General features: G+C 53.2%; 4 protein-coding genes across 6 annotated transcripts in view; all 4 read left to right on the plus strand.

Annotated features, from left to right (window-relative positions):
* Window positions 1-24,705, plus strand: part of LOC117309162 (myeloid cell surface antigen CD33-like) — a 30,370-nt gene extending 5,665 nt beyond the window's left edge. The window contains exons 7-9 of the mRNA XM_073796659.1: window positions 1,257-1,353; window positions 1,701-1,814; window positions 23,958-24,705. Coding sequence (XP_073652760.1) covers window positions 1,257-1,353; window positions 1,701-1,814; window positions 23,958-23,967 — 221 coding nt within the window. The 3' untranslated portion in view covers window positions 23,968-24,705. The remainder of the gene's footprint in view (window positions 1-1,256; window positions 1,354-1,700; window positions 1,815-23,957) is intronic.
* LOC117309161 (myeloid cell surface antigen CD33-like) lies at window positions 5,479-10,028 on the plus strand. 3 transcript variants are annotated; one of them, XM_033845619.2, is made up of 7 exons: window positions 5,479-5,545; window positions 5,612-5,989; window positions 6,191-6,469; window positions 6,706-6,753; window positions 9,031-9,127; window positions 9,472-9,552; window positions 9,865-10,028. In XM_033845619.2, exons 1-7 carry the CDS (start codon window positions 5,512-5,514, stop codon window positions 9,899-9,901), a joined length of 954 nt encoding a protein of 317 aa, XP_033701510.1. In that variant the 5' UTR covers window positions 5,479-5,511; the 3' UTR covers window positions 9,902-10,028. The 3 variants fall into 3 exon arrangements, with proteins under 3 accessions (XP_033701510.1, XP_033701511.1, XP_033701512.1); XM_033845620.2 differs by having other exon boundaries at window positions 5,480-5,545; window positions 9,780-10,028; XM_033845621.2 differs by lacking the exon at window positions 6,706-6,753 and having other exon boundaries at window positions 5,483-5,545.
* LOC117308941 (myeloid cell surface antigen CD33-like) lies at window positions 10,710-17,398 on the plus strand. Its single transcript, XM_033844045.2, has 8 exons — window positions 10,710-10,727; window positions 13,204-13,264; window positions 13,331-13,708; window positions 13,910-14,188; window positions 14,420-14,467; window positions 15,475-15,571; window positions 15,918-15,998; window positions 16,267-17,398. Exons 1-8 carry the CDS (start codon window positions 10,710-10,712, stop codon window positions 16,631-16,633), a joined length of 1,329 nt encoding a protein of 442 aa, XP_033699936.1. The 3' UTR covers window positions 16,634-17,398.
* LOC117309158 (myeloid cell surface antigen CD33-like) lies at window positions 17,159-24,050 on the plus strand. The gene is made up of 7 exons (XM_033845608.2): window positions 17,159-17,176; window positions 19,666-19,726; window positions 19,793-20,170; window positions 20,372-20,650; window positions 20,883-20,930; window positions 23,207-23,303; window positions 23,650-24,050. The coding sequence occupies exons 1-7, from the start codon at window positions 17,159-17,161 to the stop codon at window positions 23,732-23,734; spliced, it is 966 nt and encodes a 321-aa protein (XP_033701499.2). The 3' UTR covers window positions 23,735-24,050.
* Window positions 24,706-25,029: the final 324 nt, after the last annotated feature.

Consider the following 25,029-nt stretch of genomic DNA (forward strand, 5'->3'; position numbering starts at 1 on the left):
GCAGGGCCAGGAGAGCTGTCTGGGTCTGACCTGGATGTCTGCGAAGCTTCCTGCTGCCACCTCCTTCTGAAGGCACAAAAGATCACCGTGGACCCTGAGGGACAGGGCCAACAGAGGCCAGGAGAGCAGATTTAGACCCCCTCCCTGGAAGGAAGGAGAGGCAAGGCCCTTCAGCCTCCCACAGTGCTCTCTGTCTCTCTGGAATGTCCACGGGGCAGAGAACCTCATGGCTCTGCTGTGGCCAGGTCTGGAGGCTGCTCTCCATGTCTCTGGATCTGCCTATAGTGGATACTTCATACACGTGGAATGTTACAAAACAGTGGCCTTTTCTGTCCGGCTTCTCTCACTAAACGTTCTCTAGCATCATCCGTAGAGCGTGTATCAGTATCAGTTCCTTTCTGTCTGAATAATATTCCATTGCGCGGATGCGCCAGCTTGTCTCCATCCAGTTAGCAGTGGATGGACGTTTGGGTTGTTTCCACTTTTTGGCTCTTACAATGCTGCTATGAACGTTGCTATACTTTTCCTTTTTATTTTTATTTTATTTTTTTTGTATCATTGATTTCAGTTTTCTCGGGCATGTACCTAGAACTGAAATTTATGGGTCAAATGTTAGTTTCTAATATTAAATTTCGGAGGAAATGCCAGATGGTTTCCACACTGGCAGCACCATTTTACTTTCCCACCAGCAATGTATGAGGGTTCCAATTTCTCCAGATCCTTGTCGACATTATTTTCCTTAAAAAAAAATTCGAGACTGCTAGCGGGTGTGAAGGAATATCTCATCATGTTTTGATTTACATTTATGGAGCGAGTAATGACGTTGTTCATTTTCTTCATGAACGTATTGGTCATTTGGAGAATTTTTTTATTCCTTTGCCCGTTTTAAAAAATTGCGTTGTTTGTCTTTTTGTTCTTGAATTGTTTTTCGTATAGCTTTTATATAGGCTGCATATCACACACTTATCGAATCTATGGTTTGGAAATATTTTCTCCCATTAAAGGGGTTGGTTTTTCACTTTCTCAGTCCACTGATGAGCCGAATTTTTCATTTTCATGAAGTCCAACTTATGCATTTTTGTTTTCTGTTCAGCTGCTGGAAGGTAAGGGCTAGGGGTGGGTTGATACCCCGGGCACACGGGGTTCGGCATCCGGTGGATGAGGAAAGCCTGGAAGACCAACGTCCAGAGTCCTCCTGGGAGCGGAAGGACACAGGATTGAGCAGATGATTCCATCCTGGTCCCACTTTCCTGCAGGGCAGTCGGGCCACGTCGCAGCACAGGTGATTCTGACGGCCATCTGGGAAGCGGCTGTCAAGATCCCGCTACTCTTCTTGGTCCTCATCGCCCTCCTGTGAGCACCCCCAGGGAGAGGGGAGAGGGGAGGGGTGGGGAGGGCAGGATGCAGGTGGCTGCACCCTGAAACCAGCGCTGGAGGGGGCCGGGGCGGGGCTGGCAGGAGGCTGACGGGAAGGGGGAATGGGGGTGCGGGGCTTGGGGGCGGTGAGGAGTCCCCTGGGGCAGGGTCTCCTCCCCACCCAGTGTCAAGGTTGAGGGTAGCCGCTGTGCTCTAGAGGGTCTGTGGGGCCATACCTGCCCTCTCCCACCTCAGTCATCCCCGCGCCCCTGAGCAAGGAACAGGGTGAGTCTGCGGCCCGCGGCACCCGATCTGACCAGAGCCTGGTCTCTTCTCTGGCTCAGAGTGACGTCCCGCAGGAGGAAGGCAGCCAGGCCTGCAGGGGGCGTGTCAGATGCAAACGCCAGGCCGGCAGGGGGCGCGTCTATTGCAAACGCCATTCCAGGTTACCCCTCTGGGTGAGTGATGTCGGCATCCTACCACCCAACATCCCACTGCACACCTGCCCCAGAATGGCCCCCAGGATTCCTCCACTCAGCGTACCCAAAGTGGACGTGCCATCTTCCTCCCCAAACCCACTTCTCTGCTGGGTTCCCTGTCACACTGATGACAAGGTGGCCCCCATCTCTAAGGCCAGAAGGAAGGACGGGGTTTGTCCCCTTTCATCCCCGCTCCTCTTCTCCAGGATCCAATAATCACTAAGTGCTGTCCATCCTTCCTCCTAAGCACAGTTCGTCCTGATGCCCGTCTCCTTCTCATCTTGACCCCAGTCGTTCCAGCAGCCTCCTCTCTTCCCTGGGTCTCTGAGCCCACCCACCTCCTGCCTCCATCTCCCTGGGAAACACAGGCCTCCGCACTGTTCTCAGAGACCGTTACCATCCTCTTGCTGCACAGCAGGGACAGCTGTGTTTCCTCTCCACGGCCAGAGACCAAGGTGCACACACCACTGGCTGGAGTTGCAGCCCTGGCGGGCTCTGCCCTGCTGGACTCTCCACCCACATCCCTCCTCTCCCTGCATCTCCCCACATCTCCACACCCAGCCTGGCCAGACCTCTGTGACTCTGAGACTTTGTACGTGCAGTCCCTTCCCCTGAAACATCCTTCTCTCCCCATTCCTGCCTCTCCAAGTCCTGAGCATATCCTCAGGCTCAGGCTTAAATGTCCCCGTGTGTGTGTGTGTGTGTGAGTGTGTGTGTGTGTGTGTGTGTGTTTCACTGTCTGGTTTTGGATGGAAGAGTGGATACACTTAATTATAGACTATTCGGCAAGAACTATTGAACATGTACTCTGTGCCCCCTTGTTGGAGGTTCCCAGGGCGCATCAGTGAGCACAGGATCAAACATCTCTGTCATCGGGCTCCCCTGGTGGCACAGTGGTTGAGAGTCTGCCTGCCGATGCAGGGGACACGGGTTCGTGCCCCGGTTTGGGAAGATCTCACATGCCGCAGAGCGGCTGGGCCCGTGAGCCGTGGCCGCTGAGCCTGCGCATCCGGAACCTGTGCTCCGCAAAGGGAGAGGCCACAACAGTGAGAGGTCCGCGTACCGCAAAAAAAAAAAAAATCTCTGTCATCAAGCATAGAGAATAAGCTTGTGGTTACCTATGGTGGCGGGGGGGGGGATGGATTCGGAGTTTGGGGTTAGCAGATGTGAACTATTATATACAGAATGGATAAACAAGGTCCCACTGTACAGCACAGGGAACTATAGTCAATATCCTGGGATAAACCATATGGAAAAGAATATGAAAAAGCACATGTATTATATGTATATGAGTAACTAAGCCACTTTGCTGGACAGCAGACATAAACACAACTTTGTAAATAATTATGTTTCAATAAAAAATTGTTTTTAACTCTCTGTCATCAAGAAGCTGTCCTTCTGGATATAAGAAGGATAGAAACATTTTTTAAAAATAAAGAAAAATATTGAGTGTGTTTGATGGTAACATGTGTCTGGAGAAGCATCGGGCAGGGAGCGAACACGTGACATTCGGGGGCTGTCTTCTGTCACTGAGAGTGTGCCCGAGGTGATGTTTGAGCGAAGACTTGAAAGTGGAAGAAAGCAGGTTCTGTGTTCCCGTAAGAGACAATTATCCCACGGGCTTCCAGGCCAATGCAAGTATCCGGAAGCCTTTGAGGAGAGCAGAGACAGGATTGAACTTTCATTTGAAAAGGATCCTCACGGAAATGCAAATCCAAACTACAATGAGGTATCCCCTGACACGCGTCAGAATGGCATTCATCAAAAAGTCTACAAATAATAAATGCTGGAGAGGGTGTGAAGAAAAGGGAACCCCTCTGCACTGTGGATGGAAATGTAAACTGGTGCAGCCACTATGGAGAACAGAATGGAGGTTCCTTAAAAAACTAAAAATAGGGGCTTCCCTGGTGGCACAGTGGTTGAGAGTCGGCCTGCCGATGCAGGGGACACGGGTTCGTGCCCCGGTCCGGGAAGATCCTACATGCCGCGGAGCGGCTGTGCCCGTGAGCCATGGCCGCTGGGCCTGCGCGTCCGGAGCCTGTACTCTGCAATGGGAGAGGCCACAACAGTGACGCATACTGCAAAAAAAAAAAAACAAAAAACAACTAAAAATAGAGTTAGCATATGATCCAGCAATCACACTCCTCGGCATATATCCGAAGAAACCTCTAATTCAAAAAGGTACGTGCAACCCAATGTTCATAGCAGCTCTATTCACAACAGCGAAGACATGGAAGCAACCTGAGTGTCCATCCACAGAGAAATGGATAAGGATGTGAGATATATATATGAATATATATAGTGGAATATCACCTAACCATGAAAAGAATGAAATAATGCCATTTGCAGCAACCTGGATGGACCTAGAGATGATCACACTGAGTGAAGTAAGTCAGACAGAGATAACATTATATAATATCACGTTCATGTGGAATCTAAAAACTAAAACCACTAAATTCATGTACAAAACAGAAACAGACTCACAGACATAGAAAACAAACTTATGGTTACCAAAGGGGAAAGGGGATGGGCAGGGATAAATGAGGAGTTTGGGACTAACACATACACACTGCTATAAATAAAATCGACACTCAACAAGGACCATGCATAGCACTGGGAACTCTACTCAATATTCTGCAATAACCTATATTGGAAAAAAATCTGAAAAAGAATAGATATATGTATATGTATAACTGAATCACCTTGCTGCACAACTGAAACTAACACAACATCGTAAATCAACTGTACTCCAATACAAAATAAAAATGAAACTAAATTGAAAACTAAATAATTTGGAGGCTCGTTAAAGAAAGAAATTTCCTTTGCACTGACATAGACCATGTGCTTGCCCGTTTGTTTTACATGAAGATGCTACATGGTTTTTATTCTGAAGATGCCATTGAAAGTTTGGGAATCAGCATAGTAGAAGTTAAACAAACATCCCATATCATATTTTTAGAAAATACCCAGTATGCTGCCGGACACTCGGCAATCTCACCACTGATGCAGCTCTAAAGCCCGACAGTGCTGCCTGTTTGGGGAGGAAGTGATGGGCCCGGGTGGGAGCATCTCCTGGGCAGGGACCAGGCCAGCCGTAGCCCTTCTGGTCTCCAGGTCACCAGCCCAAGATGCTCAGTGTTGGGGGAAGGAGTGAAGGCATGATTGGCGGCTGCCTTCACGTCACCCAGGAGCCCCTTCTTGTCTTCTGCCACAGACGCTCACACAGACCCTAAAGAACCCGACATCTTGCGGGATCGACCACCCGAGGGTCTAGGTGAGGCTGGGACCCTCCAGGTCGAGAGAGGAGCTGAGCGGCTCCCTGGTGTAGACAGCGGTGCTCAGACGGGAAGACCTTAGGAGGCTCGCCGTGTCCTACGCGTCCGTGTCCTCAGAGGCTCTGGTGCTGGAAGGACCCACCCGAGATGGGGGGCAGGACAGGGCTCTCCTCCTTGCCTGCTCCTCTCTGGGCAGGTCTCCGGGGTCTCTGGACCGAGGGGTGTCCGTCCGCTCTGTGCGGAGGGGGGGCCGAGCTCCGGCTCTGCAGTTCCTCTTCTGTGAAGAGCTGGGTCTCGTGTTCCTCCCTGGCTTCCCGTGGGTCTCCCCGCAGCCTTACCTCCCTCTCTCCTTCCCCTTCTCTTTTCACACACAGGACGCCCAGAAGCCCTCCGTCTCAGAGATGCTGCCGCTGCTGCTGTCCCTGCTGTGGGCAGGTGGGTGGGTTGCGGGGAGAGGGGTGGGCAGGGCAGGGGCTGCGGCTGACCCTCGTTTCCCCGCAGGGTCCCTGTTTCGGTACAGAGAATACAGGCTGGAAGTGCAGGAGTCCGTGACGGTGCAGGAGGGCCTGTGTGTCCGCGTGCCCTGCTCCTTCTCCTTTTCATGGGGCAACAAGGACAACTCTGCCCCAGTTTTCGGCTACTGGTTCCAGGAAGGGGCCGATGTGAAGCTGGATGCCCCTGTGGCCACAAACAACCGACATCGTAAAGTTCAGAAAGAGACCCAAGGCCGATTCCACCTCCTAGGGGACCATGGAAACAATTGCTCCCTGGACATCAGAGACGCCAGGAGGAGGGATCAAGGTTCATATTTTTTTCGTGTGGAAAGAGGAACGACATTATGGAGTTATAAGCCTAACAAGCTCTCCTTGCATGTGACGGGTAAGGAGTGGGGTCCGGGAGAGGCCTCAGGGGAAGGACCTGGAGCCCCAGGGCAGGACTCGGATAGGACCCCCTCCTGGGAGGGGTCGGGGGGAGAGCAAGTGGGGGTTCAGAAAGACGGGCTGGACCAAAGCCTGAAGCTTATCTCAGGGCTGCACCTCTAACCCTCCTCCTGACCCCATCTCCCCCTTTCTTCATCAGCCCTGAACCACACACCCCACATCCTCATTCCTGCGACGCTGGAGGCGGGCTGCCCCGGGAACCTGACCTGCTCTGTGCCCTGGGCCTGTGAGCAGGGCGCGCCCCCCATCTTCTCCTGGACGTCAGCCGCCCTCACCTCCCTGGGCCCCAGGACCCACCTGTCCTCAGTGCTCACCATCACCCCACAGCCCCAGGACAATGGAACCAATGTCACCTGTCAGGTGAAGTTCCCCGCAAGCGGTGTGATCGTGGAGAGGACCATCCAGCTCAGCGTCACCTGTGAGCGCTGCGCCGTGTTGCCCGGGGCGTGAGGGGATGGGGGCAGGTGGGCCAGGCCGGAGGTGCTTGGTGCTGTTGCCTGGAGACCCGGCTGAGTAGGAGGGCCTGGAAGGACAGAAGCCCTGTCCCTCCTGCGTTTCTGTGGCTTCTGGGTGTGTGTGTGGGGGGGGGGATGCCTACCCTTATCTCACCCCAGTCCTCTCACTGAGGAAGGAAACACTGTCCTCCACTGCTAGGTGCTCCACAGAGCCCAGCAAGAGGTGTGTGCTCAGGGGATGGCACAGGTAAGACGGAGCCCCCCATCCATGGGGCATTGAGTGGAGTGGGGTCTCTTCCAGGTTGGGTCAGAGCTGCACTTTCAGAGCTCAAATGGTGCAGGTCGGGTGTGGTCCTGCAATTAGACACAAAAGGCCCCCATTAGGTCTCTTCCTGCCGTATCCTCCGACTCTGGTCTTGCCAAAGTGACCCACACCTCCCTCCCTGCCCATTCTAAATATGGTCTATTTCTTTCTCCGGTCACCGAAGGCCTGCCCGGGGGGGGGGGCATTTTTTAAGTAGACTTTATTTTCAGGAACTGATTTGGGTTCGTAGCAGATTCGTCAGAAGGTAAAGAGACTTCCCTTGTCCCCGCTGCACTTTCCCACAGACGCACGGCCTCCCCCCAACAGCACGCCCCGCTAGAGGGTTCTTGTTACAGTCGATGAATCTCCACTGACACGTCATTTTCAACCAAAGTGCATGATTGACATTAGGGTTCCCTCTTGCAGTTGTACATTTCATGGGTTTGGTCAAATGTATAATGACATGTATCTGCCATTATCGTAACATACAGAAGAGTTTCATTGTCCCAACATCTCTTTGGGCCATTTTTGTGACTGTCAGCCCCTCAGCCCTCACCCTGAGCCCTCTCTGGAGCCCAGCGCTCCCCTCACTGCTGTATTCCCACTGGTCATAACATCTGGTCCCCCATCTGGACAGAGCCCCATTAGGGCTGTCTCAGCAGTGCCCACCAATCTGTAGACAGGTGATGCCCAGACGCACATCCCTTGTGCTGGGTGTTGGGGTGCTACAGGCAGGGCCAGGAGAGCTGTCTGGGTCTGACCTGGAGGTCTGAGAAGCTTCCTGCTGCCACCTCCTTCTGAAGGCACAAAAGATCACCGTGGACCCTGAGTGACAGGGCCAATAGGGGCCAGGAGAGCAGATTTAGATCCCCTCCCTGGAAGGAAGGAGAGGCAAGGCCCCTCAGCCTCCCACAGTGCTCTCTGTCTCTCTGGAATGTCCACGGGGCACCGAACCTCATGGCTCTGCTGTGGTCAGGTCTGGAGGCTGCTCTCCATGTCTCTGGATCTGCCTATAGTGGATACTTCATACACGTGGAATGTGACAGAACAGTGGCCTTTTCTGTCCGGCTTCTCTCGCTAAACGTTCTCAAGCATCATCCGTAGAGCGTGTATCATATCAGTTCCTTTTTGTCTGAATAACATTCCATTGCGCGGATGCGCCAGCTTGTCTCCATCCAGTTAGCAGTGGATGGACGTTTGGGTTGTTTCCACTTTTTGACTCTTACAATGCTGCTATGAACGTTGCTATACTTTTCCTTTTTATTTTTATTTTATTTTTTTTCGATCATTGATTTCAGTTTTCTCGGGCATGTACCTAGAACTGAAATTTCTGGGTCAAATGTTAGTTTCTAATTTTAAATTTCGGAGGAAATGCCAGATGTTTTCCACACTGGCAGCACCATTTTACATTCCCACCAGCAATGTAGGAGGGTTCCAATTTCTCCAGATCCTTGTCGACATTATTTTCCTTAAAAAAACAATTCGAGCCTGCTGGTGGGTGTGAAGAAATACCTCATACGTTCTGAGTTACATTTATGGAGCGAATAATGACATCGTTCATTTTATTCATGAATGTATTGGTTATTTGGAGAACTTTTGTATTCCTTTGTCCGTTTTGAAAAATTTCATTGTTTGTCTCTTTGTTCTTGAATTGTTTTTTTGTTTGTTTGTTTTTTCTTTTTTTTTTTGCGGTACGCGGGCCTCTCACTGTTGCGGCCTCTCCAGTCGCGGAGCACAGACTCGGGATGCGCAGGCCCAGCGGCCATGGCTCACGGGCCCAGCCGCTCCGCGGCGCGTGGGACCCTCCCGGACCGGGGCACGAACCCGTGTCCCCTGCATCGGCAGGCGGACTCTCAACCACTGCGCCACCAGCGAAGCCCTTCAATTGTTTTCTATATGGCTTTTATATAGGCTGGATATCACACACTTATCGAATCTATGATTTGCAAATATTTTCTCCCATTAAATGGGTTGGTTTTTCACTTTCTCAGTCCACTGATGAGCCGAATATTTCATTTCCATGAAGTCCAACTTATGCATTTTTGTTTCCTGTTCAGCTGCTGGAAGGTAAGGGCATGGGGTGGGCTGATACCGCAGGCACATGGGGTTTGGCATCCGGTGGATGAGGAAAGCCTGGAAGACCAACGTCCAGAGTCCTCCTGGGAGCGGAAGGACACAGGATTGAGCAGATGATTCCATCCTGGTCCCGCTTTCCTGCAGGGCAGTCGGGGCGCGTCGCAGAGCAGGTGATTCTGACGGCCATCTGGGAAGCGGCTGTCAAGATCCCGCTACTCTTCTTGGTCCTCATCGCCCTCCTGTGAGCACCCCTGGGAGAGGGGAGAGGGGATGGGTGGGGAGGGCAGGGCGCAGGTGGCTGCACCCTGGAACCAGCGCTGGAGGGGGCGGGGGCGGGGCCGGCAGGAGGCTGACGGGAAGGGGGAGTGGGGGGCGGGGCTTGGGGGCGGTGAGGAGTCCCTGGGGCAGAGGCTCCTCCCCGCCCAGTGTCAGGGTTGAAGGTAGCCGCTGTGCTCTAGAGGGTCTGTGGGGCCAGACCTGCCCTCTCCCACCTCAGTCATGCCCCCGCCCCTGAACAAGGAACAGGGTGAGTCTGCGGCCCGGGGCACCCGATATGACCAGAGCCTGGTCTCTTCTCTGGCTCAGAGTGATGTCCCGCAGGAGGAAGGCAGCCAGGCCTGCAGGGGGCGCGTCTATTGCAAACGCCATTCCAGGTTACCCCTCTGGGTGAGTGATGTCGGCATCCTACCACCCAACATCCCACTGCACACCTGCCCCAGAATGGCCCCCAGGATTGCTCCGCTCAGCGTACCCAAAGTGGACGTGCCATCTTCCTCCCCAAAACCACTTCTCTGCTGGGTTCCCTGTCACACTGATGACAAGGTGGCCCCCATCTCTAAGGCCAGAAGGAAGGACGGGGTTTGCCCCCTTTCATCCCCGCTTCTCTTCTCCAGGAGCCAATAATCACTACGTGCTGTCCATCCTTCCTCCGAAGCACAGCTCCTCCTGATGCCCGTCTCCTTCCCATCTTGACCCCAGTCGTTCCAGCAGCCTCCTCTCTTCCCTGGGTCTCTGAACCCACCCACCTCCTGCCTCCATCTCCCTGGGAAACACAGGCCTCCGCACTGTTCGTAGAGACCGTTACCATCCACTTGCTGCACAGCAGGGACAGCTGTGTTTTCTCCACGGCCAGAGACCAAGGTGCACACACCACGGCTGGAGTTGCAGCCCTGGTGGGCTCTGCCCTGCTGGACTCTCCACCCACATCCGTCCTCTCCCTGCATCTCCCCACATCTCCACACCCAGCCTGGCCAGACCTCATGACTCTGAGACTTTGTATGTGCAGTCCCTTCCCCTGAAACATCCTTCCCTCCCCATTCCTGCCTCTCCAAGTCCTGAGCATATCCTCAGGCTCAGGCTTAAATGTCACCGCGTGTGTGTGTGTGTGTGTGAGTGTGTGTGTGTGTGTGTGTGTGTCATTGTCTGGTTTTGGGTGGAAGAATGGCATACACTTAATTATAGACTATTCGGCAAGAACTATTGAACATGTACTCTGTGCTCCCTTGTTGGAGGTTCCCAGGGGGCATCAGTGAGCACAGCATCAAACATCTCTGTCATCGGGCTTCCCTGGTGGCGCAGTGGTTGAGAGTCCGCCTGCCGATGCAGGGGACACGGGTTCGTGCCCTGGTCCGGGAAGATCCCACATGCAGCGGAGCGTCTGGGCCCGTGAGCCATGGCCGCTGAGCCTGCGCATCCGGAACCTGTGCTCCGCAACGGGAGAGGCCACAACAGTGAGAGGTCCGCGTACCGCAAAAAAAAAAAAAAAATGTCTGTCATCAAGCATAGAGAATAAGCTTGTGGTTACCTGGGGGACGGGGGGGGGGATGGATTCGGAGTTTGGGGTTAGCAGATATGAACTATTATATACAGAATGGATAAACAAGGTCCCACTGTACAGCACAGGGAACTATAGTCAATATCCTGGGATAAACCATATGGAGAAGAATATGAAAAAGCACATGTATTATATGTATATGAATAACTAAGCCACTTTGCTGGACAGCAGACATTATACATAACATTGTAAATAACTACATTTCAATAAAGAAATTTTTAAAATCTCTGTCATCAAGAAGCTGTCCTTCTGGATATAAGGATAGAAACATTTTTAAAAAATAAGGAAAAATATTGAGTGTGCTTGATGGTAACATGTGTCTGGAGAAGCATCGGGCAGGGAGCGAACACGTGACATTTGGGGGCTGTTTTCTGTTGCTGAGAGTGTGCCCGAGGTGATGTTTGAGCCAAGACTTGAAAGTGGAAGAAAGCAGGTTCTGTGTTCCCGTAAGAGACAATTATCCCAAGGGCTTCCAGGCCAATGCAAGTATCCGGAAGCCTTTGAGCAGAGCAGAGACAGGATTGAACTTTCATTTGAAAAGAATCCTCACGGAAATGCAAATCCAAACTAAAATGAGGTATCCCCTGACACCCGTCAGAATGGCCATCATCAAAAAGTCTACAAATAATAAATGCTGGAGAGGGTGTGAAGAAAAGGGAACCCCTCTGCACTGTGGATGGAAATGTAAACTGGTGCAGCCACTATGGAGAACAGAATGGAGGTTCCTTAAAAAACTAAAAATAGGGGCTTCCCTGGTGGCACAGTGGTTGAGAGTCTGCCTGCCGATGCAGGGGACACGGGTTCGTGCCCCGGTCCGGGAAGATCCTACATGCCGCGGAGCGGCTGGGCCCGTGAGCCATGGCCGCTGGGCCTGTGCGTCCGGAGCAATGGGAGAGGCCACAACAGTGACGCGTACTGCAAAAAAAAAGAACAAAAAAAAACTAAAAATAGAGTTAGCATATGATCCAGCAATCACACTCCTGGGCATATATCCGAAGAAACCTCTAATTCAAAAAGATACGTGCAACCCAATGTTCATAGCAGCTCTATTCACAACAGCGAAGACATGGAAGCCACCTGAGTGTCCATCCACAGAGAAATGGATAAGGATGTGAGATATATATATAAATATATATAGTGGAATATCACCTAGCCATAAAAAGAAGGAAATAATGCCATTTGCAGCAACCTGGATGGACCTAGAGATGATCACACTGAGTGAAGTAAGTCAGACAGAGACAAACATTATATAATATCACGTTCATGTGGAATCTAAAAACTAAAACCACTAAATTCATGTACAAAACAGAAACAGACTCACAGACATAGAAAACAAACTTATGGTTACCAAAGGGGAAAGGGGATGGGCAGGGATAAATGAGGAGTTTGGGACTAACACATACACACCACTATAAATAAAATCGACACTCAACAAGGACAAAGCATAGCACTGGGAACGCTACTCAATATTCTGCAATAACCTATACTGGAAAAAAATCTGAACAAGAATAGATATATGTATATGTATAACTGAATCACCTTGCTGCACAACTGAAACTAACACAACATCGTAAATCAACTCTACTCCAATACAAAATAAAAATGAAACTAAATTGAAAACTAAATAATTTGGAGGCTCGTTAAAGAAAGAAATTTCCTTTGCACTGACATAGACCATGTGCTTCCCGTTTGTTTTACATGAAGATGCTACATGGTTTTTATTCTGAAGATGCCATTGAAAGTTTGGGAATCAGCATAGTAGAAGTTAAAAAAACATCCCATATCATATCTTTAGAAAATACCCAGTATGCTGCCGGACACTCGGCAATCTCACCACTGATGCAGCTCTAAAGCCCGACAGTGCTGCCTGTTTGGGGAGGAAGTGATGGGCCCGGGTGGGAGCATCTCCTGGGCAGGGACCGGGCCAGCCGTAGCCCTTCTGGTCTCCAGGTCACCAACCCAAGATGCTCAGTGTTGGGGGAAGGAGTGAAGGCATGATTGGCGGCTGCCTTCACGTCACCCAGGAGCCCCTTCTTGTATTCTGCCCCAGACGCTCACACAGACCCTAAAGAACCTGACATCTTGCAGGACCGACCACCCGAGGGTCTAGGTGAGGCTGGGACCCTCCAGGTCAAGACACGACCTCAGCGGCTCCCTGGTGTAGACAGCGGTGCTCAGAGGCGAGGACCATAGGAGGCTCACCGTGTCCTACGCGTCCGTGTCCTCAGAGGCTCTGGTGCTGGAAGGACCCACCCGAGATGGGGGGCAGGACAGGGCTCTCCTCCTTGCCTGCTCCTCTCTGGGCAGGTCTCCGGGGTCTCTGGACCGAGGGGTGTCCGTGCGCTCTGTGCGGAGGGGGGCCGAGCTCTGGCTCTGCAGTTCCTCTTCTGTGAAAGCTGGGTCTCGTGTTCCTCCCCGGCTTCCCGTGGGTCTCCCCGCAGCCTTACCTCCCTCTCTCCTTCCCCTTCTCTTTTCACACACAGGATGCCCAGAAGCCCTCCATCTCAGAGATGCTGCCACTGCTGCTGTCCCTGATGTGGGCAGGTGGGTGGGCTGCGGGGAGAGGGGTGGGCAGGGCAGGGGCTGCGGCTGACCCTTGTTTCCCCGCAGGGTCCCTGGCTCAGGACAGCAGATTGCGGCTGGAAGTGCAGCAGTCCGTGACGGTGCAGGAGGGCCTGTGTGTCTGTGTGCCCTGCTCCTTCTACTATCTCTGGTACAGCTGGGACAAGTCTGCCCCAGTTTTCGGCTACTGGTTCAAGGAAGGGGCCAATGAGAAGCTGGATGCCCCTGTGGCCACAAACAACCCAGAACGTGAAGTTCAGGAAGAGACCCAAGGCCGATTCCACCTCCTAGGGGACCATGGAAACAATTGCTCCCTGGACATCAGAGACGCCAGGAGGAGGGATCAAGGTTCATATTTTTTTCGTGTGGAAAGAGGAACGACATTCTGGAGTTATAAGTCTAACAAGCTCTCCTTGCATGTGACGGGTAAGGAGTGGGGTCCGGGAGAGGCATCAGGGGAAGGACCTGGAGCCCCAGGGCAGGACTCGGATAGGACCCCCTCCTGGGAGGGGTCGGGGGGAGAGCAAGTGGGGGTTCAGAAAGAGGGGCTGGACCAAAGCCTGAAGCTTATCTCAGGGCTGCACCTCTAACCCTCCTCCTGACCCCGTCTCCCCCTCTCTTCATCAGCCCTGAACCACACACCCCACATCCTCATTCCTGCGACGCTGGAGGCGGGCCGCCCCGGGAACCTGACCTGCTCTGTGCCCTGGGCCTGTGAGCAGGGCGCGCCCCCCATCTTCTCCTGGACGTCAGCCGCCCTCACCTCCCTGGGCCCCAGGACCCACCTGTCCTCAGTGCTCACCATCACCCCACAGCCCCAGGACAATGGCACCAATGTCACCTGTCAGGTGAAGTTCCCCGCAAGCGGTGTGATCGTGGAGAGGACCATCCAGCTCAGTGTCACCTGTGAGCGCTGCGCCGTGATGCCCGGGGCGTGAGGGGATGGGGGCAGGTGGGCCAGGCCGGGGGTGCTTGGGGCTGTTGCCTGGAGACCTGGCTGAGTAGGAGGGCCTGGAAGGACAGAAACCTTGTCCCTCCTGCATTTCTGTGGCTTCTGGGTGTGTGTGTGTGGGGTGCCTACGCTTATCTCACCCCAGTCCTATCACTGAGGAAGGAAACACTGTCTTCCACTCCTAGGTGCTCCACAGAGCCCAGCAAGAGGTGTGTGCTCAGGGGATGGCACAGGTAAGACGGAGCCCCCCATCTATGGGGCATTGACTGGAGTGGGGTCTCTTCCAGGTTGGGTCAGGACTGCACATTCAGAGCTCAAATGGTGCAGGTCGGGTGTGGTCCTACAATTAGACACAAGAAGCCCCCATTAGGTCTCTTCCTGCCGTATCCTCCGACTCTGGTCTTGTCAAAGTGACCCACACCTCCCTCCCTGCCCATTCTAAATATGGTCTTTATCTTTCTCCAGTCACCGAAGGCCTTGCGCGGGGGGGGGGGGGGGGGGGGGGGGGGGGGGGGGGGGGGGGGACATTTTTTAAGTAGACTTTATTTTGAGTTACATTTATGGAGCGAGTAATGGCATCGTTCATTTTATTCATGAACGTATTGGTTATTTGGAAAATTGTTTTAGTTCTTTGTCCGTTTGTAAAAATTTCATTGTCTCTTTGTTCTTGAATTGTTTTTTTGGTCTTTTTTTTTCTTTTTTTTTTTTGCGGTACGCAGGCCTCTCACTGTTCCGGCCTCTCCCGTCGCGGAGCACAGGCTCCGGCCGCGTAGACCCAGAGGCCATGGCTCACGGGCCCAGCCGCTCCGCGGCACGTGGGACCCTCCCGGACCGGGGCACGAACCCGCGTCCCCTGCATCGGCAGGCGGACTCTCAACCACGGCGCCACCAGCGAAGCCCTTGTATTGTTTTTGATATAGCTTTTATATAGGCTGGATATCACACACATATCGAATCTATGATTTGCAAATATTTTCTCCCATTAAATGGGTTGGTTTTTCACTTTCTCAGTCGATTGATGAGCCGAATTTTTCATTTTCATGAAGTCCAACTTACGCATTTTTGTTTTCTGTTCAGCTGCTGGAAGGTAAGGGCATGGGGTGGGCTGATACCCCTGGCACACGGGGTTCGGCATCGGGTGGATGAGGAAAGCCTGGAAGACCAACGCCCAGAGTTCTCCTGGGAGCGGAAGGACACAGGATTGAGCAGATGATTCCATCCTGGTCCCACTTTCCTGCAGGGCAGTCGGGGCGCGTCGCAGCACAGGTGATTCTGACGGCCATCTGGGAAGCGGCTGTCAAGATCCCGCTACTCTTCTTGGTCCTCATCGCCCTCCTGTGAGCACCCCTGGGAGAGGGGAGAGGGGATGGGTGGGGAGGGCAGGGCGCAGGTGGCTGCACCCTGGAACCAGAGCTGGAGGGGGCGGGGGCGGGGCCGGCAGGAGGCTGACGGGAAGGGGGAGTGGGGGGGCGGGGCTTGGGGGCGGTGAGGAGTCCCCTGGGGCAGGGGCTCCTCCCCGCCCAGTGTCAGGGTTGAGGGTAGCCGCTGTGCTCTAGAGGGTCTGTGGGGCCAGACCTGCCCTCTCCCACCTCAGTCATGCCCCCGCCCCTGAACAAGGAACAGGGTGAGTGTGCGGCCCGCGGCACCCGATCTGACCAGAGTCTGGTCTCTTCTCTGGCTCAGAGTGATGTCCCGCAGGAGGAAGGCAGCCAGGCCTGCAGGGGGCGCGTCTATTGCAAACGCCATTCCAGGTTACCCCTCTGGGTGAGTGATGTCGGCATCCTACCACCCAACATCCCACTGCACACCTGCCCCAGAATGGCCCCCAGGATTGCTCCGCTCAGCGTACCCAAAGTGGAGCTGCCATCTTCCTCCCCAAACCCACTTCTCCGCTGGGTTCCCTGTCACACTGATGACAAGGTGGCCCCCATCTCTAAGGCCAGAAGGAAGGACGGGGTTTGCCCCCTTTCATCCCCGCTCCTCTTCTCCAGGATCCAATAATCACTAAGTGCTGTCCATCCTTCCTCCTAAGCACAGCTCGTCCTGATGCCCGTCTCCTTCCCATCTTGACCCCAGTCGTTCCAGCAGCCTCCTCTCTTCCCTGGGTCTCTGAACCCACCCACCTCCTGCCTCCATCTCCCTGGGAAACACAGGCCTCCGCACTGTTCGCAGAGACCGCTACCATCCACTTGCTGCACAGCAGGGACAGCTGTGTTTCCTCTCCACGGCCAGAGACCAAGGTGCACACACCACTGGCTGGATTTGCAGCCCTGGCGGGCTCTGCCCTGCTGGACTCTCCACCCACATCCCTCCTCTCCCTGCATCTCCCCACGTCTCCACACCCAGCCTGGCCTGACCTCTGTGACTCTGAGACTTTGTATGTGCAGTCCCTCCCCTGAAACATCCTTCCCTCCCCATTCCTGCCTCTCCAAGTCCTGAGAATATCCTCAGGCTCAGGCTTAAATGTCACCGCATGTGAGTGTGTGTGTGTGTGTGTGTGTGTGTGTGTGTGTGTGTGTTTTATTGTCTGGTTTTGGGTGGAAGAGTGGCATACACTTAATTATAGACTATTCGGCAAGAACTATTGAACATGTACTCTGTGCCCCCTTGTTGGAGGTTCCCAGGGCGCATCAGTGAGGACAGCATCAAACATCTCTGTCATCGGGCTTCCCGGGTGGCACAGTGGTTGAGAGTCCGCCTGCCAATGCAGGGGACACGGGTGTTTGCCCTGGTCCGGGAAAATCCCACATGCCGCAGAGCGTCTGGGCCCGTGAGGCATGGCCGCTGAGCCTGCGCATCCGGAGCTTGTGCTCCGCAATGGGAGAGGCCACAACAGTCAGAGGGCCGCGTACCGCAAAAAAAAAAAAAATCTCTGTCATCAAGCATAGAGAATAAGCTTGTGGTTACCTGGGGGACGGGGGGGGATGGATTCGGAGTTTGGGGTTAGCAGATGTGAACTATTATATACAGAATGGATAAACAAGATCCCACTGTACAGCACAGGGAACTATAGTCAATATCCTGGGATAAACCATATGGAAAAGAATATGGAAAAGCACATGTATTATATGTGTATGAATAACTAAGCCACTTTGCTGGACAGCAGACATTAAACACAACTTTGTAAATAATTATGTTTCAATAAAAAATTGTTTTTAACTCTCTGTCATCAAGAAGCTGTCCTTCTGGATATAAGAAGGATAGAAACATTTTTTAAAAATAAAGAAAAATATTGAGTGTGTTTGATGGTAACATGTGTCTGGAGAAGCGAACAGCTTCTCAGGGAAGCGAACACGTGACATTTGGGGGCTGTTTTCTGTTGCTGAGAGTGTGCCCGAGGTGATGTTTGAGCCAAGACTTGAAAGTGGAAGAAAGCAGGTTCTGTGTTCCTGTAACAGACAATTGACCCAAGGGCTTCCAGGGCAATGCAAGTATCCGGAAGCCTTTGAGGAGAGCAGAGACAGGATTGAACTTTCATTTGAAAAGGATCCTCACGGAAATGCAAATCCAAACTACAATGAGGTATCGCCTGACACCGGTCAGAATGGCCATCATCAAAAAGTCTACAAATAATAAATGCTGGAGAGGGTGTGAAGAAAAGGGAACCCCTCTGCACTGTGGATGGAAATGTAAACTGGTGCAGCCACTATGGAGAACAGTATGGAGGTTCCATAAAAAAACTAAAAATAGGGGCTTCCCTGGTGGCACAGTGGTTGAGAGTCCGCCTGCCGCTGCAGGGGACACGGGTTCGTGCCCCGGTCCGGGAAGATCCTACATGCCGCGGAGCGGCTGTGCCCGTGAGCCATGGCCGCTGGGCCTGCGCGTCCGGAGCAATGGGAGAGGCCACAACAGTGACGCGTACTGCAAAAAAAAAAAAACAAAAAAAAACTAAAAATAGAGTTAGCCTATGATCCAGCAATCACACTCCTCGGCATATATCCGAAGAAACCTCTAATTCAAAAAGGTACGTGAAACCCAATGTTCATAGCAGCTCTATTCACAACAGCCAAGACATGGAAGCAACCTGAGTGTCCATCCACAGAGAAATGATAAGGATGTGAGATATATATATGAATATATATAATGGAATATCACCTAGCCATGAAAAGAATGAAATAATGCCATTTGCAGCAACCTGGATGGACCTAGAGACGATCACACTAAGTGAAGTAGGTCAGACAGAGATAAACATAATATAATATCACTTTCATGTGGAATCTAAAAAATAATACAAATAAATGCATGTACAAAACAGAAACAGACTCACAGACATAGAAAACAAACTTATGGTTACCAAAGGGGAAAGGGGATGGGCAGGGATAAATGAGGAGTTTGAGACTAACACATACACACTGCTATAAATAAAATCGACACTCAACAAGGACAAAGCAGAGCACAGGGAACGCTACTCAATATTCTGCAATAACCTATATTGGAAAAAATCTGAACAAGAATAGATATATGTATATGTATAACTGAATCACCTTGCCGCACAACTGAAACTAACACAACATCGTAAATCAACTCTACTCCAATACAAAATAAAAATGAAACTAAATTGAAAACTAAATAATTTGGAGGCTCGTTAAAAAAAAGAAATTTCCTTTGCACTGACATAGAACATGTGCTTCCCGTTTGTTTTACATGAAGATGCTACATGGTTTTTATTCTGAAGATGCCACTGAAAGTTTGCGAATCAGCATAGTAGAAGTTAAACAAACATCCCATATCATATTTTTAGAAAATACCCAGTATGCTGCCGGACACTCGGCAATCTCACCACTGATGCAGCTCTAAAGCCCGACAGTGCTGCCTGTTTGGGGAGGAAGTGATGGGCCCGGGTGGGAGCATCTCCTGGGCAGGGACCAGGCCAGCCGTAGCCCTTCTGGTCTCCAGGTCACCAGCCCAAGATGCTCAGTGTTGGGGGAAGGAGTGAAGGCATGATTGGCGGCTGCCTTCACGTCACCCAGGAGCCCCTTCTTGTCTTCTGCCCCAGACGCTCACACAGACCCTAAAGAACCCGACATCTTGCGGGACTGACCACCCGAGGGTCTAGGTGAGGCTGGGACCCTCCAGGTCGAGACAGGAGCTAGCGGCTCCCTGGTGTAGACAGCGGTGCTCAGACGGGAGGACCTTAGGAGGCTCACCGTGTCCTACGCCTCCGTGTCCTCAGAGGCTCTGGTGCTGGAAGGACCCACCCGAGATGGGGGGCAGGACAGGGCTCTCCTCCTTGCCTGCTCCTCTCTGGGCAGGTCTCCGGGGTCTCTGGACCGAGGGGTGTCCGTGCGCTCTGTGCGGAGGGGGGGGCCGAGCTCCGGCTCTGCAGTTCCTCTTCTGTGAACAGCTGGGTCTCGTGTTCCTCCCCGGCTTCCCGTGGGTCTCCCCGCAGCCTTACCTCCCTCTCTCCTCCCCCTTCTCTTTTCACACACAGGACGCCCAGAAGCCCTCCGTCTCAGAGATGCTGCCGCTGCTGCTGTCCCTGCTGTGGGCAGGTGGGTGGGCTGCGGGGAGAGGGCTGGGCAGGGCAGGGGCTGTGGCTGACCCTCGTTTCCCCGCAGGGTCCCTGGCTCATGACAGAAGATATCGGCTGGAAGTGCAGCAGTCCGTGACGGTGCAGGAGGGCCTGTGTGTCCGCGTGCCCTGCTCCTTCTACTATCACTGGGAATACACGGACAACTCTGCCCCAGTTTTCGGCTACTGGTTCAAGGAAGGGGCCGATGTGAAGCTGGATGCCCCTGTGGCCACAAACAACGCAGGACGTGAAGTTCAGGAAGAGACCCAAGGCCGATTCCACCTCCTAGGGGACCATGGAAACAATTGCTCCCTGGACATCAGAGACGCCAGGAGGAGGGATCAAGGTTCATATTTTTTTCGTGTGCAAAGAGGAACGACATTATGGACTTATAAGCCTAAAAAGCTCTCCTTGCATGTGACGGGTAAGGAGTGGGGTCCGGGAGAGGCATCAGGGGAAGGACCTGGAGCCCCAGGGCAGGACTCGGATAGGACCCCCTCCTGGGAGGGGTCGGGGGGAGAGCAAGTGGGGGTTCAGAAAGAGGGGCTGGACCAAAGCCTGAAGCTTATCTCAGGGCTGCACCTCTAACCCTCCTCCTGACCCCATCTCCCCCTTTCTTCATCAGCCCTAAACCACACACCCCACATCCTCATTCCTGCGACGCTGGAGGCTGGATGCCCCGGGAACCTGACCTGCTCTGTGCCCTGGGCCTGTGAGCAGGGCGCGCCCCCCATCTTCTCCTGGACGTCAGCCGCCCTCACCTCCCTGGGCCCCAGGACCCACCTGTCCTCAGTGCTCACCATCACCCCACAGCCCCAGGACAATGGCACCAATGTCACCTGTCAGGTGAAGTTCCCCGCAAGCGGTGTGATCGTGGAGAGGACCATCCAGCTCAGTGTCATCTGTGAGCGCTGCGCCGTGATGCCCGGGGCGTGAGGGGATGGGGGCAGGTGGGCCAGGCCGGGGGTGCTTGGGGCTGTTGCCTTGAGACCCGGCTGAGTAGGAGGGCCTGGAAGGACAGAAGCCCTGTCCCTCCTGCATTTCTGTGGCTTCCGGGTGTGTGTGTGGGGGGATGCCTACCCTTATCTCACCCCAGTCCTCTCACTGAGGAAGGAAACACTGTCTTCCACTCCTAGGTGCTCCACAGAGCCCAGCAAGAGGTGTGTGCTCAGGGGATGGCACAGGTAAGACGGAGCCGCCCATCCATGGGGCATTGAGTGGAGTGGGGTCTCTTCCAGGTTGGGTCAGAGCTGCACTTTCAGAGCTCAAATGGTGCAGGTCGGGTGTGGTCCTGCAATTAGACACAAGAAGCCCCCATTAGACCTCTTCCTGCCGTATCCTCCGACTCTGGTCTTGCCAAAGTGACCCACACCTCCCTCCCTGCCCATTCTAAATATGGTCTTTATCTTTTTCCAGTCACCGAAGGCCTTGCGGGGGGGGCATTTCTTAAGTAGACTTTATTTTCAGGAACTGATTTGGGTTCGTAGCAGAATTCGTCAGACGGTAAAGAGACTTCCCTTGTCCCCGTTGCAGTTTCCCACACACGCACGGCCTCCCCGCAACAGCACGCCCCGCCAAAGGGTTCCTGTTACAATCGATGAATCTCCACTGACACGTCATTTTCAACCAAAGTGCATGATTGACGTTAGGGTTCCCTCTTGCTGTTGTACATTTCATGGGTTTGGTCAAATGTATAACGACATGTATCTGCCATTATAGTATCATACAGAAGAGTTTCATTGTCCCAACATCTCTTTGGACCACTTTTGTGACTGTCAGCCCCTCAGCCCTCACCCTGACCCCTCTCTGGAGCCCAGCGCTCCCCTCACTGCTGTATTCCCACTGGTCATAACATCTGGTCCCCCATCTGGACAGAGCCCCATTAGGGCTGTCTCAGCAGTGCCCACCAATCTGTAGACAGGTGATGCCCAGACGCACATCCCTTGTGCTGGGTGTTGGGGTGCTACAGGCAGGGCCAGGAGAGCTGTCTGGGTCTGACCCGGAGGTCTGAGAAGCTTCCTGCTTCCACCTCCTTCTGAAGGCACAAAAGATCACCGTGGACCCTGAGTGACAGGGCGAGTAGAGGCCAGGAGAGCAGATTTAGACCCCCTCCGTGGAAGGAAGGAGAGGCAAGGCCCTTCAGCCTCCCACAGTGCTCTCTGTCTCTCTGGAATGTCCACGGGGCACCGAACCTCATGGCTCTGCTGTGGCCAGGTCAGGAGGCTGCTCTCCATGTCTCTGGATCTGCCTATAGTGGATACTTCATACACGTGGAATGTGACAAAACAGTGGCCTTTTCTGTCCGGCTTCTCTCACTAAACGTTCTCAAGCATCATCCGTAGAGCGTGTATCAGTATCAGTTCCTTTTTGTCTGAATAACATTCCATTGCGCGGATGCGCCAGCTTGTCTCCATCCAGTTAGCAGTGGATGGACGTTTGGGTTGTTTCCACTTTTTGACTCTTACAATGCTGCTATGAACGTTGCTATACTTTTCCTTTTTATTTTTATTTTATTTTTTTTGTATCATTGATTTCAGTTTTCTCGGGCATATACCTAGGAGTGAAATTTATGGGTCAAATGTTAGTTTCTAATTTTAAATTTCTGAGGAAATGCCAGATGGTTTCCACACTGGCAGCACCATTTTACATTCCCACCAGCAATGTATGAGGGTTCCAATTTCTCCAGATCCTTGTCGCCATTATTTTCCTTAAAAAAACAATTCGAGCCTGCTGGTGGGTGTGAAGAAATACCTCATACGTTCTGAGTTACATTTATGGAGCGAATAATGACATCGTTCATTTTATTCATGAATGTATTGGTTATTTGGAGAACTTTTGTATTCCTTTGTCCGTTTTGAAAAATTTCATTGTTTGTCTCTTTGTTCTTGAATTGTTTTTTTGTTTGTTTGTTTTTTCTTTTTTTTTTTTGCGGTACGCGGGCCTCTCACTGTTGCGGCCTCTCCAGTCGCGGAGCACAGACTCGGGATGCGCAGGCCCAGCGGCCATGGCTCACGGGCCCAGCCGCTCCGCGGCGCGTGGGACCCTCCCGGACCGGGGCACGAACCCGTGTCCCCTGCATCGGCAGGCGGACTCTCAACCACTGCGCCACCAGCGAAGCCCTTCAATTGTTTTCTATATGGCTTTTATATAGGCTGGATATCACACACTTATCGAATCTATGATTTGCAAATATTTTCTCCCATTAAATGGGTTGGTTTTTCACTTTCTCAGTCCACTGATGAGCCGAATATTTCATTTCCATGAAGTCCAACTTATGCATTTTTGTTTCCTGTTCAGCTGCTGGAAGGTAAGGGCATGGGGTGGGCTGATACCGCAGGCACATGGGGTTTGGCATCCGGTGGATGAGGAAAGCCTGGAAGACCAACGTCCAGAGTCCTCCTGGGAGCGGAAGGACACAGGATTGAGCAGATGATTCCATCCTGGTCCCGCTTTCCTGCAGGGCAGTCGGGGCGCGTCGCAGCACAGGTGATTCTGACGGCCATCTGGGAAGCGGCTGTCAAGATCCCGCTACTCTTCTTGGTCCTCATCGCCCTCCTGTGAGCACCCCTGGGAGAGGGGAGAGGGGATGGGTGGGGAGGGCAGGGCGCAGGTGGCTGCACCCTGGAACCAGCGCTGGAGGGGGCGGGGGCGGGGCCGGCAGGAGGCTGACGGGAAGGGGGAGTGGGGGGGCGGGGCTTGGGGGCGGTGAGGAGTCCCCTGGGGCAGAGGCTCCTCCCCGCCCAGTGTCAGGGTTGAAGGTAGCCGCTGTGCTCTAGAGGGTCTGTGGGGCCAGACCTGCCCTCTCCCACCTCAGTCATCCCCCCGCCCCTGAACAAGGAACAGGGTGAGTGTGCGGCCCGCGGCACCCGATCTGACCAGAGCCTGGTCTCTTCCCTGGCTCAGAGTGACGTCCCGCAGGAGGAAGGCAGCCAGGCCTGCAGGGGGCGCGTCTATTGCAAACGCCATTCCAGGTTACCCCTCTGGGTGAGTGATGTCGGCATCCTACCACCCAACATCCCACTGCACACCTGCCCCAGAATGGCCCCCAGGATTGCTCCGCTCAGCGTACCCAAAGTGGAGCTGCCATCTTCCTCCCCAAACCCACTTCTCCGCTGGGTTCCCTGTCACACTGATGACAAGGTGGCCCCCATCTCTAAGGCCAGAAGGAAGGACGGGGTTTGCCCCCTTTCATCCCCGCTCCTCTTCTCCAGGATCCAATAATCACTACGTGCTGTCCATCCTTCCTCCTAAGCACAGCTCCTCCTGATGCCCATCTCCTTCCCGTCTTGACCCCAGTCGTTCCAGCAGCCTCAACTCTTCCCTGGGTCTCTGAACCCCCCACCTTCTGCCTCCATCTCCCTGGGAAACACAGCCCTCCGCACTGTTCGCAGAGACCGTTACTATCCACTTGCTGCACAGCAGGGACAGCTGTGTTTCCTCTCCACAGCCAGAGACCAAGGTGCACACACCACTGGCTGGAGTTTCCACCCTGGCGGGCTCTGCCCTGCTGGACTCTCCACCCAGATCCCTCCTCTCCCTGCATCTCCCCACGTCTCCACACCCAGCCTGGCCTGACCTCTGTGACTCTAAGACTTTGTATGTGCAGTCCCTCCCCTGAAACATCCTTCCCTCCCCATTCCTGCCTCTCCAAGTCCTGAGAATATCCTCAGGCTCAGGCTTAAATGTCACCGCGTGTGTGTGAGTGTGTGTGTGTGTGTGTGTGAGTGTGTGTGTGTGTTTCATTGTCTCGTTTTGGGTGGAAGAGTGGCATACACTTAATTACAGACTATTCGGCAAGAACTATTGAACATGTACTCTGTGCCCCCTTGTTGGAGGTTCCCAGGGGGCATCAGTGAGCACAGCATCAAACATCTCTGTCCTCGGGCTTCCCTGGTGGCGCAGTGGTTGAGAGTCCGCCTGCCGATGCAGAGGACACGGGTTCGTGCCCCGGTCTGGGAAGATCCCACATGCCGCGGAGCAGTTGGGCCCGTGAGCCATGGCCGCTGAGCCTGCGCGTCCGGAACCTGTGCTCCGCAACAGGAGAGGCCACAACAGTGAGAGGCCCGCGTACTGCAAATAAAAAATTTTAAAAAATCTCTGTCATCAAGCATAGAGAATAAGCTTGTGGTTACCTGGGGTGTGGGGGGGGATGGATTCGGAGTTTGGGGTTAGCAGATGTGAACTATTATATATAGAATGGATAAACAAGGTCCCACTGTACAACACAGGGAACTATAGTCAATATCCTGGGATAAACCATATGGAAAAGAATATGGAAAAGCA

The sequence above is a fragment of the Tursiops truncatus genome, chromosome 19, assembly GCF_011762595.2.
Source record: "Tursiops truncatus isolate mTurTru1 chromosome 19, mTurTru1.mat.Y, whole genome shotgun sequence".
Lineage (NCBI taxonomy): Eukaryota > Metazoa > Chordata > Mammalia > Artiodactyla > Delphinidae > Tursiops > Tursiops truncatus.

Excerpts from the sequence above, each read along its gene's own strand:
- LOC117309158 (XM_033845608.2), top strand. Across the intron at positions 20,651-20,882 it reads CATCCAGCTCAGTGTCATCT|GTGCTCCACAGAGCCCAGCA; the intron begins GTGAGCGCTGCG and ends TTCCACTCCTAG. Across the intron at positions 20,931-23,206 it reads GTGCTCAGGGGATGGCACAG|GGCAGTCGGGGCGCGTCGCA; the intron begins GTAAGACGGAGC and ends GCTTTCCTGCAG.
- LOC117309161 (XM_033845619.2), top strand. The coding sequence starts at position 5,512 with ATGCTGCCGCTGCTGCTGTCCCTGCTGTGGGCAG. Across the intron at positions 6,470-6,705 it reads CATCCAGCTCAGCGTCACCT|GTGCTCCACAGAGCCCAGCA; the intron begins GTGAGCGCTGCG and ends CTCCACTGCTAG. Across the intron at positions 9,128-9,471 it reads TTGGTCCTCATCGCCCTCCT|AGTGATGTCCCGCAGGAGGA; the intron begins GTGAGCACCCCT and ends TCTCTGGCTCAG.
- LOC117308941 (XM_033844045.2), top strand. Across the intron at positions 13,265-13,330 it reads GCTGTCCCTGATGTGGGCAG|GGTCCCTGGCTCAGGACAGC; the intron begins GTGGGTGGGCTG and ends GTTTCCCCGCAG. Across the intron at positions 15,572-15,917 it reads TTGGTCCTCATCGCCCTCCT|AGTGATGTCCCGCAGGAGGA; the intron begins GTGAGCACCCCT and ends TCTCTGGCTCAG.